This window comes from Dreissena polymorpha, chromosome 2, assembly GCF_020536995.1.
Source record: "Dreissena polymorpha isolate Duluth1 chromosome 2, UMN_Dpol_1.0, whole genome shotgun sequence".
NCBI classification, from domain to species: Eukaryota; Metazoa; Mollusca; class Bivalvia; order Myida; family Dreissenidae; genus Dreissena; species Dreissena polymorpha.
In genome coordinates, this window is record NC_068356.1 from 4,911,939 (window position 1) to 4,926,604 (window position 14,666).

General features: G+C 31.9%; 1 protein-coding gene across 3 annotated transcripts in view; it reads left to right on the top strand.

The window, feature by feature from the left end:
- The first annotated feature begins 399 nt into the window (after positions 1-399).
- Positions 400-14,666, top strand: part of LOC127865683 (mucin-like protein) — a 208,320-nt gene continuing 194,053 nt past the window's right edge. Inside the window, exon 1 of one of the 3 annotated variants that reach the window (XM_052405618.1) lies at positions 400-538. In XM_052405618.1, the coding sequence (XP_052261578.1) occupies positions 451-538 (88 nt within the window). In that variant the 5' untranslated portion in view covers positions 400-450. Of the gene's footprint in view, positions 539-10,766; positions 11,075-14,666 lie in introns of those variants that run through there. The other 2 variants (XM_052405614.1, XM_052405615.1) reach the window with 2 other exon arrangements.

A 14,666-nucleotide genomic window follows, 5' to 3' on the forward strand; every position in this document is an offset into this window, starting at 1 on the left:
GTCATAGACATGTTATGTAGAACGTCTGAAATAAAGGACCGATGGCAAAAGATGCGCCATGTTATGAATGCAAAAACAATCTGTGCGACTAACGTTACGTGATTAGATTGACTGTTGACAAACGATTACTGTTTCGACAATTATTCGGTGTAAACTTTAGCATACACATATTAAATATAGTTTTTTTGAGTTCATTTTGTTAAAACAGTTCGGGGAACATTTGTGAGTGGATTTGAACAAAACAATCTAAACTGATATTTTTAATTGTAAAAAAAAACAGGGCACGCTCACTTATATATGCAGAAATCTACATACATACACGTGACTCTACTTTGGAACATCAGCATCAGAAAAGTTATACATTTTGTAGACATTATATTCTTTAAAGTTTGCAAATAGAATTCAAATACACATAGTTATTGACGTTGAAGTATAGTGAAAGAAGAAAACATGGCGAAAACATTTGGATTGTTTCTGATGTGTGTATGTCTGTTGACTATTCTAATAACTATCAACACAGCGACCACTCAACAGTTTGGTGAGTATTTAAAGTATCAATATATTCATGCCATGAGGTCGATGAAAACTAACATTTTGTTGTAATTGCAGTTTATCTATGAGCTTCATTTGAGTTACGGAATTTCTTTTAACTGGTCTGAACACCTTATTCTTAGCATTGATCGTTCCAATGCGATGATCATAGCGTAAATAATTTTTTTACGCTATGATACGTTGAAAGTTGGGTTTTATATAATTTATTTTCCCTCACGGTATTGAAAATTGGTCAATTTCCTTAAATTGACAAGCAGCGGATGGTAATAAAAAGTACTGTCCTGATAATGTGTTATTTTAAATAGTTCTGTTTTTGAAAACATCGACGAATACTGAAATCTAAGATTCGCACACTTTAAATATAATAAATAAAAAGTATGACATAAAATCCAAGTGAATGTGTCTCCAGTTGATCGACAAGAAGTGTATTTTCACATTCTAGCAACTTTGAGTTTAATCTTATAGAAGTTACTACATATACGTCTAATAATTTTTATCCACAAAAGTCGTATTCTTATGAACTTACTTCATAAAACTGCATTTTTACCGCTCACGGGCAGGGAACCGTATTTTTATTGGTGACCGAAACGTGTTTTTTGTTGTTTGCGAGTTGCTGTGTCGAAAGCATTGGGCAGTTGGGTGTTTATTTGCAGATGCAAAAAGATCGCACATTTATGTATAGTTAAAAAAAAACTCACATTACGATGTTAACAACACACTGCGTGAGTTCTATACAATATTTTTGTTTGTTTTTAATTAGTCTTAAATTATTTCGAATTCCTGGTTATATTATACCTTGTTCATGAAATATGACGCACCTATTTTTATTGCATGCGTGACCTTTCTAAATGAACACGTCTTATTTGGGAGAATGAACTATGAATGCATTATTTATTTGAACAGGTAAAATGAGTTCTTTCAAAACTGCGGGCTATTTCATTTGGTAGAGAGCTGTATTAAAAAAAATCCTGAGATCGCGGGTTCAATTCCCTGTCCGGCAAAATGACATATGTGGGGATTGGTCATGAACTACGAATTTTTGGAACTAAAATAATTGGTTTACCAGCTATACCAGCCAAAGAATGTGCTGGAAAACTGACCGCCTAAATCATATAACTCTTTAACTGTTGAAAACGACAAAAACAATCAACTACACAAACTGAGTGCATTAAAAGTGATTGGATTATATATAAATATAATATTAAGCCCTATTCATATTTTAATTGGTATACAATAGTTTATTAAATGCGATTCCATTTTAAATGACTATCATCTAAAGCCTTATAAAAGCTTTTGAATGAATGTTCGATATAATCGGTTTTAAGAAGTTTTTTAATGTCTATGACAGTGAAGTATCGACTGCCAAATATAATAAATCTCACAGTTGATGTTAGCCATATGTATAAATTGTCAATGGAATGTGATAAATATTTGTTCACCACGTAATAAAGTCATTGGTCATGAAGGTTCATCATAATATACCATCTAATAGGAGGATCATTCTTCTTAGTTATTTTTCTTTGTTATTGTGTTGTGCAACTCTGCTCATATTAGATTCTACTTCATACTGTTTTGTTTTAGTTATGATATCCTATTCCGACTGCATGTAAATACACTCTCGCAACCATGAACAGAAAAATAAAAATAAATGCCTTAGAAAACATATGTTGGCATACTTGATTTGTATGCGTAAATAAATTGCATGCTTGAGATTTTACCTGCAGTACAGACCGTAAGAGTAAGCTATAATTAAATGTAAATGAAAAGAATGTAGGCGAAATTATTATGAGGGTAAATGCTACATAATTCTCAATTATAATATTTCAAATAGAGTGTTTAGTTACACACTATTTTGAATATGGCGAAACAATAACACAAAGACGTTATTGAGTCAATTTGCTGAGAAGAACTACAACGTTTTGAAAGATCCACGCTACATTTTTGGCCGCAAAGCGGGTGCCATTTCAATTTAGCTAAAATACTTAACTTTTGTTGACAAGCTTAAACAATGAAGAAACATATGTTCATTCATAGTTATCAATTATATATCATGATACGTATAACGGTAATAAGATTATACTATCAGCATACACAACATATTTCGACTATATCCATTCGTGCTACCATGTTGCATTTATCTTATCAAAACGCCGATACAAGTTTAAGTGGACTGAACGCGCCGCATTTATTACAATATAAAAGGACGACCCTTCTTGCGAGGATGCTATGACATTTAAAACCTCGACACAATCTCACGTTGCTACTGAATATGATAGACATATTTTAATCAAAGATTACTTCATGACCTAAACTGTTTTGAACTAATACAAATAAGATAATACAATTGTATGCATGATTTGATAGCATTTTGTGTTTAAAACACTACCGGTGAAATTTTTATTGTAAAAAGTGCGTTTTATCATAATAATAACTATATAGATAAGCATTGCTGACTTGATATAACTTTAAAGCCAATTTAGACCTAAAATAATCAAATACACACTAAAATAGCAACTGTTTTTAAGAAATACAATTATATTTATATCAATGAACACGGTTTCGTTTGTATACAACACATTTTGTTATCTTTATGTTCGAAAACGCGTGTTGCGAATATATTGTCTACATGCGCTCATATAATTATACTATTAAAAGCATATTTATTCAATCGAGTTCAATGCAAGAGTTGTATTTTCACCAGGTTCATTTTTGGCAGAGTTGTTTTTGAGCGATTGTGTACCGGCTTGCTATTTGTTCAGAAGTGTCATTATCTGTATGCCATTTCGATCTGATGCTATCTGCTTCACAACAAAGCATGTATCTTTGAATGCAAAATCTCTGACAACGGTATTAATAAGTACTCATTAAATCAAAATGTTTAACCAAACACATCTCCTGAAATCTTAAATATTTCCCATATCATTCAATTTTGATGCCATCGTAGTGCAATTATAAATGCTAAACAAACATAGGACAAATCAATATGGTTCTGAAAGATTTATACATGTGCACGGTATTGCAAGTCCCCAATAAATGTAGTTTAAGGATATGCAATTGATTCCTTTATTAAAAAAAAAACCTGAACGAATTATTTATTTCAGTGGTGCGTATCGCCGTTGTTAAATGATTCTTAATTATCGTTACATCATGCAGAATAATATAGGTTACCCAAAGATTAAGTTATCAGATAAGCAAACGTCGCTGAAAGTAATTTAATTAGTTTTGGCATATTTACAAATGCATTTACCTGCAACATAGTAAAAGAGTCCAACCCAACGCGTCAACATGCGCATTTTTTAAATCAATAAACCAAAAGACATGATTCATGTTTGGCCCGTTATCGTCTTAAGCTCATCAAAATTCTTCACCGTCATTTCAGTGATAAGCAAGTTGTTTAATCAGAAAAAATAACGTTCATTACGTCTAAAAAAGTAAACGATCTGCGCCACGGCTGTAGTATTTTGTTAAGTTTTATCTCACCTCAAATAGAGCTGTATTAGCAGTCGTTAAAACCCTTACGCTGCAGGGGTATGTAATGAACATAAATTTGTAATTTACAGATTCAAAATGATCCTTACAATTTTAAAGTAAAAATTGTGCAATGATTTGTTATAAAAGGATGTTCAACGCTTTGTATTCAAAATGCAAATTGAACACGCAAGTCACCAAATAATTTGATTTTAACGCACGCTGTGTTATTTCATGTTCAGAAATCCTTTACACGATGCAACAAGTTTGTAATATTGTATTTAACTACTTTTTTTATTAAATTATTAATGAAGGGGTTTGTTGACTTGTACACAAAATCATGGTTTCAATTGCAAAGATAACTTAAAAGAACAAACTATATATATTTGACCAAAGTCGTGTCATGTTATTCTACGTCCATTAATTCTTTTGTTGCAGTGTCTATTTATTGAAACCTTTCTATTTTACATCCACGATATTTTTTGAGTTCTTTGTGTTCGGTCATTTTTGTTATTTGCAAAAAAGATCACAAGTCTTCTTCTAAGACTAATACAAACACTGTTGATTAAGCATTACTTTTGACCTTTGGAAAACGTTAATATATGTTTTTTCATCAATTAATGATACGAAAAACAATCAAAAAGCTTTGGTGTGCTCCTTAAAGTGGATGTTTGTAACGTTATAGAAATATACCTTTTAGCAAGTATCATCCAATTCCATAGCAAAACACATACGACCGATAAAAATGGATGTAACAGATTTAGATCCTTCTAAATTGTGTGCTTGTACGATCCAGAGTATGGTGAAAAGAGTTGAACAAATCAATAATAGCTTCAAATACTTTACGTTATCTAAAAACATTTCGTATCTATTTGGTTTTAATAAGTCAATGAAAGTTGTCAATTAATTATCAATTGTTACGGCCAAATATTACCTGTCACATAATCGGTCTTAGCCATCTGTTTGAATCAACAACGGAATGTGACAAATACTTCAACACGTCGTTACAATATCATCATTCATCACAATATATTCAATAATTTCATAATGATTTTACTTAATGAATCGCTACTTGATATGGAATTAAGTCCAATTTGCCCCAGTAATCGGTCTTGTTAATCGTGATTGCAGTTCATAAGCTGGTCCTTCAAGTATGGAGAATGCTCATTAAACCATGGCTATAAATGTTATAAGTTAATAATCAGATGAAAAAAAGGAACATTTTTACAATAAACATGCAATCTTTCTTATACATTTTGGAGTTATTTTAATATATGTTTTAATTTCACTTATGAGCTTTTATGCTCAAAGAAGCATAAAGTTATGTAGTGCTTGCTCTTTAGCGCGCTGCAAAAACATTCCTTGATTGTGATAATTGATTGGTTAGGTATGTAACATATGTTCATATTATATCCTATTTTAATTTATTTGTTCCAATACATTTAGATCGTTTTATAAATCTGGTTTGAGCATATCGTAATATTAATTAACGTCAAGTAACAAAATCACCGAATAACTGTCTGGTTGAGTAAACCTTTTAAGCGGTATAAAATCGTCAAAAATGTTAAACACATCATTTTTTGATCACGGTCACACCCAAAATTGAAATTACGTTGTGAGTGGTTTACCATGTCCGTCAGTTCACAATCCAGTTATCACCGTTTTGAGTGAGGGGTTATTGGTATGTCTGTTCAGAAAGTTGTAGCTCATCGATTGACTCGAGATACATTTCTGTTTCCAGATAAGCTTTGTTTACCGGTAAGGACAAACATATTACAATACGAGTTCTCTGTGTTCTTTTTAGGAGTAAGTTGCAATCTGTAGCATGCGCTTGACGATGTAAGTAAATTAATATTAATATTATTAACTTAAAATAGATGAGGGTCACCTTTGGGTGATATACGACAACACATTTTAGTTTAAACATTTTATTTACACTTTATGAATGAAGGTTTCGTTAAAAGGTTTTTTGACGATGCTGCTTCAGCAGCTCGTCTAAGTTATCATACCATGAGCAAATTATTCACAGTGGCGACCTATGTAAAAGACCGAGCAAGTCCGATTGAGTTACCTGAATTTTCTCAATCGGCATACATTGCTGATTATCAGTGATAAAGGTAAAGGCAGCTTGGTTCCAGTCCTCTTTCAAATTTATCAAGATGTTCGGGACAGGAACCAGACGCGAAACTGCCAGGTGGCACTTCAAACGATGTGACGCTGGGAAAACACCAAATGTAGTTATTTTTATCTTTGAGAATGTAACCCGCCTCCCAGTTTCGTTGAATGGGTCATGTTCCCCACGGGTACTACTTCCTCGTTCCGCTATGTTTTTTTCATACCCACATTTTTTCGTACCCAATTTTGTTTCGTATCAATTTTTCTTCGTATCCAATTTTTTTTTCGTACCCAAATTGTTTTTCGTACCCAATTTTGTTCGTACCCATTTTTTTCGTACCCAAATTTTTTCTCGTACCCAATTTTTTGTTCGTACCCAAATTTGTGTTTCTTACCCATATTTTGTTGGCATAATTTTTTGCGTACCCAAAATTTTCGTACCTAATTTTTGTTCGTACCAAAATTATCGTTCACACATACACAGTTGTAGTGATGTAGTTAAACTTAAATTGATGCTTTTATATCCATCCTCTTCAAAAGCATCGCCACACCAGTACTGTCAGTACTTTGATTGTTTAAACGTTTTTAAGGAGATACCCGATACCAACACAAGCCCATACAATCTAAACGATATTTTTCGGCACAATCTCATGATTTTCGTTTTGGCGTCATATTAAATATTTCTCATTTCAATTAGGTTAAATGAAAAAATATATATTTCAAGACTTTATGTGTCATTCTTTCATTTGTATCGTCCATTTATTTCTCAATTTGTTCATTTAAATTTCACGAATGCACTCACACGCCTACTACGCAGACACGTGTGTTCGCACACTCACACACAATGAAGATAAATGCAACATTTAAAATTCGGTTAAGCATGGTTATTACAAACGCGGTTATTAATCTAACATGCGTGGCATTCGTGGAGATAATCAGCACGAAGTATGACCTAGTTGTGCAAAACTTTTGCAGCGAAGATATACCAAATACAAACATTGTTTCAAATCTTAAGTCATGATAAATGCTACTTTTAGCTTAAACTTAGAAACAAGTGAGCATTGGTTGTTAAGAACGAGCTTATTGCTTTTCTAAATGAAAATATTGGTCTTACCTCTTTTCTCATTTAAAGATAAAAACACTAAAACGTGTTGGTATTTGTCTTTATCGATAAGAACATTCTGCAGTGTTCCGAATTTTTTTGCATTTTACGCATTCTTAATTTCGTCGTAGTTTTGTGGTTTGATGATAATGTCACATTTATTCAAGGCCTAGTTTCAGGAATGTCTTGCCCCTTTCTTGTGTTATTACTCTTTCTGATCCGCCATTAAATATATTTATCGATATGTTTCGCTCAGCTGACATAATTATGTTTTCTCTATACATCTTTATTGATCACCGCTGTTTAGGGTCACTGCTATGTAAACACACCAGGGTGCAAATAAACGTATAAAGTACACGGTGTTTGCGTGCGTCAAATAAAAAAGGATTATTCTAGTCCATAAAGGATCAGCTCGCATGAGCTTTTCTTTTCTATTTTCTTCATTTAGCTGTTATTGGTCGAAACCCATGAAAATCCATGTTCGTTAAAGATTATTTATTTTCGCTCACTTGGTTCAAACGTTTAAGTTAGTTACGTTAGTTAATCCAACATTATTGCAATCTTCACTAAGCAATTTCCAACTCAGGGTAAAAACCAATTTTATATTTTGATATGCCTGGTATAGTTTAGTATTCAGACTGCTTATATTCCCTGACAATTGAAATCTAATCGCGCATCGGAATAATGCCTGATAAGGGCCTGAAAGATTATCATAATTATACTTTGAACACCCAAGTAAGTTCAAATAAGAAAATATATAAATAAGAGATAATTGTTAGTAGATAATCAATCTTGTCTTAAATAGTATAAGTTTTCTGATTCTTCAAAACGTTTAAGTAATGCTCACATAAAATAAATCTCAATCTGTCAAAATTTATTATTTATATAAAGTTACAAATATAGCTTGAAATGGATTCTAATGTTTGAAGTGCAACTTGAACATGATTTAAAACGTACAATGAACGATTACATTAACTATTTAATATATATATATATATATATATATATATATATATATATATATATATATATATATATATATATATATATATATATATATGCGAACAACTGTATTCTTAGCATAATTACTCGTCGGTTGAATATGAAACATGAATACAATCTTTATCATAAATAAAGCGCACCGGCGCGATGCAAATCATGCAAGGGCGCGTGTATGTCAACACCACCATCCCCTTTGTATCAAATTACGCGCAAAAAAGATATGCGAATATTTCATTGTGCCATTTTAAATATTCATAATAGACGCAATGTTTTTTTTCAGATTACTACATCCTGTTATCATGCAGACTTAAAGCGGCCTTTTCACAGATTTTGGCATGTATTGAAGTTTGTCATTAAATGCTTTATATTGATAAATGTAAACATTGGATCTTAAAAGCTCCGGTAAAACAAGAATACAATAAAAAAAAAATAAAAAAGTAACCCTCAAATGGGCTCGAACCACTGATCCCTGGATTCCTGTAGTAAAAGTCTACCGCTTAGACTACTCGGCCATCCGTGCTGATACAATGAGGGAAGAATTTTATACTTTATATAAGCAACCCTCGTAGTTTCACAAAATATAACGACAAAAAAAGAACTCTCCAAATTATTCAATCGTTTCGCGTTGCAATGCGTTATAATTTTCAGGTTTTAAAATCGTCAACAAATGCATATAATTGATATTTTAGAGCATGGTAAATGTTCAGTTTTACTGTTTCCTCATAAATATCATACCTAAAACGAAAATTTGCGAATCTGAAACAATTTTCTTTTATTTTGTCAATTTACCAAAACATGAAAATGCCCCTTTAAATGGCCAACCTAAGCTGTGTCATCATCATCATAATTACCATCGTCATTGTCAGTTGATTTTATCATCATCAACAATAGACTTTCATATCTTTGTATCCACTTTGTTTTCGACTTAATGACAGATAATGCGAACAAATGAGCATGTTGATGCAATACACATATATTTTTCCTGATTGGATTTGGAAAAAATATTCTAATTTCATTGCAATCATGATCGCTAATTGGGGCTTTCATAAACACTTGGAAACGTTTCATCCACATGTGTTTGTTATCTTAAAACATTATCATGTGACAAAATTTGATATCACATCTTGGGCGTTTACATCGAACTATTGATAACAAGAAAAAAGTCGTTGAAAGGCAGTCTGGTTTGAGAACGAAAGGATCTTGTCTCTGAAGTCCTCTAAAATTAAGAGTACTAATCGGCTTAAATTGGACATCGTATGTCACTTGCTAGTAAGAAACAACTGTATCACCAATAAGAAAAGCGTTAACAAGCAATACAGCGTATAAGCTCTGTTATCGAAGATGAATGGAATAATTATACATGATCTAAACTCTACCATCCAATGTTCGAGTTGTCGTAACTCACATTTCCTTTCTACAAATACTCTTAAAGCGGGTATATACGATCTAGTCAAATATTTATTAATTAATATAAAATGTGTAAAAAACTTATTATACATATATTTCAATATAAACTAAAATAAAAGTTAAGAAAAACATGTGTCGAAAAATGCTAAATAAGCCAGATATTTAATTCTGAAATCGAAAAAGGCTGTACAGCCGAATTCGCCAGCATGTATATCATGCATGTAAGATGTGAATCTAAATTTAGTTTAACGGTTCATTTAAAATTCGTGCAGCGATATCGATTCATACGACACTCGAACACTTACTAAAAAGACGAATGCATCGGTCATTGTAGGAAAATATGTACGAATTATCTTCGTCACAATCGGCTCGGGGCGCTAATGTGTATTTGCTGCATTTTATGAAATTCGTCTTAAATGTATCATTTTTCTTGCGTATTATGTGTTATTATAACATATTTGTATCAATATATTACAATTCAACACATATAACAATCGTATAATCTCGCTTAATAAAAAATCTGTTTAGGACCATTCTCAACCATTAGAAAAGTGTTAAAATACAATAAATTAACTGCATTGTTGTTCAAATTACCGTGTACAGTGAATCAGATTTTACGTAATCAACACTTTCATCTTAGGCGTGTAAGCACTGTACATGATCTTAATAAGGGTATCCCTCACAAATAGATACACAGTCATTTACATTGTAGATTTCTTTCCTATTTTTTTCTGATCGTTTTAAGCGCCATTATCAATGATACCTTCGGTTTTGCACTAGCTCTTCCTTCCGTTCACAATATATCTTGAAAATTTTAATCTGTAATTCCTGCAAACGTTCCTTACATTGAGTTGTGTATAAAGTATAAAAATAAAAATTCATTTCAGGATAAATAATAAAATTAAGCTCGAAAATTAAAAAAAAAAAACGTAATAAATGTCTTTTGTAAAAAATAATTTATTATCAAAGTAAGAATGTGGGCACCTTACGGGAGAATATGAATATTTTGTTGAATATTTATGCTATTAATCTGTCCTTTTAACCCCAATCCCCATATTGAACTGATAACGACTCCATGGCCCATGGCGAGACGCACTCATCTGAGTTTAAATCGTTGATAGACAGACAGTTGTCGTATCGACACATTATGGTAGCGTAACTGTAGTGAGAAATTGATTCAATAATTACTTACCAAAGGTGTGCCGTGTTTTTAACGTGGCATAACAAAGGAACTTCATTATCAAACAAGTAAAACGTTTTGTAGAAATGTTATTGTGTTCAGTTTGATATAGAATTTTACAAGAACTAGTATTGACGTGACAGAACCCGAGAAAGTAGGAATGGCGAAAGAACTCGGATTGTTGCTGATATTTCTTTGTGGATTGACTGATCTAATAACTGTCAAAAACGCGAAAGCTGAAAACGTCGGTGAGTAAATTATGTCAATTTCAATAAAAAGAATGAATACATATTTATAATAAATCTTGAGATGAGATAAATGTTGTGTATAGTCTGAAGACGGTTATAAAATATTGCGTTTCAAAAGATTTAATTTAATTTAATTTTAAATATTAAAAATTCACTGTTTGTAAGATAAAAACGTTTTCGCAAAAAATGAATCTCTATCAAGATGCATGTGTACGTTTGTATCATATTAATTACAGCACAAAAACATTTACACAGCACAAAAACATTTACACCGATAATAAAACTCAAAGCATCTGTCATTTTATGATGAGCCTTATATACACTCATAAAAACATATGTATAATAAACAGACCAAATTGAACAAAAATATTAATTAACAAAACCACTACACTAATGTGCAGTGTGTACATATTTTGATTCATGCCACGTATATTTACTTTGTAAAAAACATTATGTTGAATGTTATTAAAAATTCTGAGTTGGATTGTTTTCAGTTTATAATAGTATTTATGGCATAAAACCGGCTTAAAGGCGTACTGTTTTCGACATGGCTTGTGTTTCATGCGTTGTTGTCTCAATAGTGGTTTATTTATTCGCATAATCAGTAATACATGCTTTTGGTATATTAAATTATATCATAAATACAGTGAGATGAAGTTCGGCCTTACAGAGAATTATTGTCTGCAATATTGATTAGTATTCCACAAGTATAGTAAAGTAAATCTTAACAAACAAATAATGTCGATAGATGATATAAATAAAACAAAAACAAAATCTAACGAAACATGAAAATGTAGCAAAAACAATGGTAAACAGTGTGAGGGAATGTTAAACAACTAGGAAGCAACAGAAGAATCATTGATATCTTTTCGTTTTGAGATTGCAAAATATATATTTTTTGAAACTATACCGATACGTTTTATAGACTTTTTATCATACAAAGTTTTTTTCATAATATTTTAATGTGCTAAATGACAGCGTTATGTTGTATTTTGACCTTAGATCTTTATAAATTGGACAAATACATAGAAAATGAAATTCAGATTCAATCATACCAGTAGTACAAATTTACACTTACGTTTATTGATTTTTATATTATTAAATCTTCCTATATTTCTAAATGATGCGAATACAATCGGAATCTACTCAGTGCAAATGCTACACTTTTCATTATCTATACATTTGAAGTAGGTTCTTTTTTAAATATATTATAATATTTAAGCTTACTTTGAGACTGTATACAGTCAAACCAAGTTTGAATGTAAACATCACGGACTTTTTGTTTTAGCATATAAATGTAACCAATTTCGTGATACTGGTGCAACCATACATTACTGAAACCAAGTGAATCAAGTGCAGTTTTAATAGCATTAGGCCAACACAGTTTGCTATCAATATTCATGCAAGTATCGTCAGTAGGTAAAATATCAAGTGCCATATTTAACCAAGTAATATGTGATATCTTGATTTTACAACAATAGTTACGGACTCGTTCTTTACAGATGACATACAATGGGAAGCGACCAAGTTCACCTAGTACAGCAGCATTATGTTTGTTGACGAACCCCGATAATGTGTTTACAGTAATTGAAATGCAATATATCAACCCCGGGCATATCGTAAATTCCCCAGACTTTGCAGCCTTACGTGATTATTGGTGCTACCATTGAACAAAAAGTAACAATTTAGTTTTAATATCTAATTAGATTCTGCTAAACATGTAAACAGATGATTATATGCGTTGATAGCCTGCTAATGCAGTGCTTTTATTTCACGTTTAAGTAAAACGTTATAGAATAATATAACACCTAAGTACGTAAAACATCTACTATTTAAATAGTGACGCCACCGAGTTCCCGTTTGTGAATATTTTCATATTTATACTTTTAAAATATACAAACCTTAGTTTTACTGACATTTATCTTGAAACCCAACTTTTTAGAATATTCATTTATACAATTAATTGCTGTTTTAGACTACGGGGATCAGTTAAAAAATTGCAATGTCATCGGTAAACATAAATATAAAAATAGATAACATATAAACATCTTTAGTATATATGTTTGTAGAACTCAAATGTTCACCAATATCATTTATAAACAGATACACACAAGTGGTAACAATGGGTTACCGTGCTTGACCCCTAATGACACATAAAAAAATTCTGAGAAAGACATTGAACTTGAACACTTTGTAAAAGAATTCACATTTGCATTTATGGATTTCGGCATATTGTGCATTTAACAACTGATATCTGAGTTCACAAGTTTAATCCATAGGGCACCATGAATGATAGTAGCAAATGCTTTTTCATAGCCTACAAAGGCACAAACTAATTAAAAATTATGCACTAAGACCTTCTGAATCATACTGTGTATACTAAGTATACAGGCCGACGTACTACGATTGTTTCATAAACCAAATTAAAAATCGAGACATTCTCGCACGTATTATTTAGACGGCTGTGCAGCGTTAAATAAAATATTTTTGGCAGAATATTAACTAGACTTTTATATTTTGCATGAATGATATTGTTCGAGTTCTTTGTATTTGGATATTTTTGTAATTTGCAAAAGAGATCCAAAGCCTTCTTCGAAGACGAATGCAAACACCGTGGATAATGCATTACTTTTGATCTTTGGAAAGCGTAAATATATGTACTTACATCAATTGAAGCTACGAAAAACTACAAAAAAGCTTGGTGGGCTCCTTAAAGTGACATCGAAATGTAATGAGATTGGTCAAAGTGGTATGTATGTTCATAAATTATTAAACATATAAAATGGCTCTTTGGAAGTGGTCGTTATAAATCAATATCAATATAAGGATGTTTTCACTTTGTTAACATTTTAAAAGTGCATCAAATAAGGGCAGATATAATATATATTCCAATTGGCATGACATACAGTAGACTCTGCCAATATCGGTCTCTCCGAATACCGGAAATCTCAAGATTCCGAACGGTCGGACCAGTCCCGTATTTTCCCCTTCTATTTCTTTGTTGAAAAATGTTGAATAAACCGAACTCTGTCAAAACCGGAAACCGAACGGATATCTCCTTGAATTTCGTCATTTTCAACGTAAAATACATTGAGTACACCGGACGGTCCAAATTCTCAAGATGCCCGAGGCGTGTAAATTACAATACCTAGTTAGCACGGCTTGTGCGGTGTTACACATTCCGCTCGCGCAATTATCGATAATCGGATTAAACATAACATAAAGGTATCAAGTCGTTACCGCGCTATTGAAGTCCGATTAAATCATGTAAAACAAACTGTGAATGTCTATTATAGACGTGCGGTAACACCACAAAGTGATTGACGCGATCGTTTTATTAAGCTTATGATAAACAATTTAATTACAAAATTAATGCATGCCGTTGCGACGATCACTTTCTTGGGATCTTCTCGGGTAGTTTAAAAGATCTGGTTGTTTGTTTGTTTGTCAGCGCTTTCTATTTGTAACAAATCAAACTTTATAAATTTAGAGCTTTTTATAGCGAATTCGAACACGACTCACTCGCCTATATGACAAATGTCACGTACGCATGTACATGTACGTACATGCATAAAGCACCACGCTCACTTTG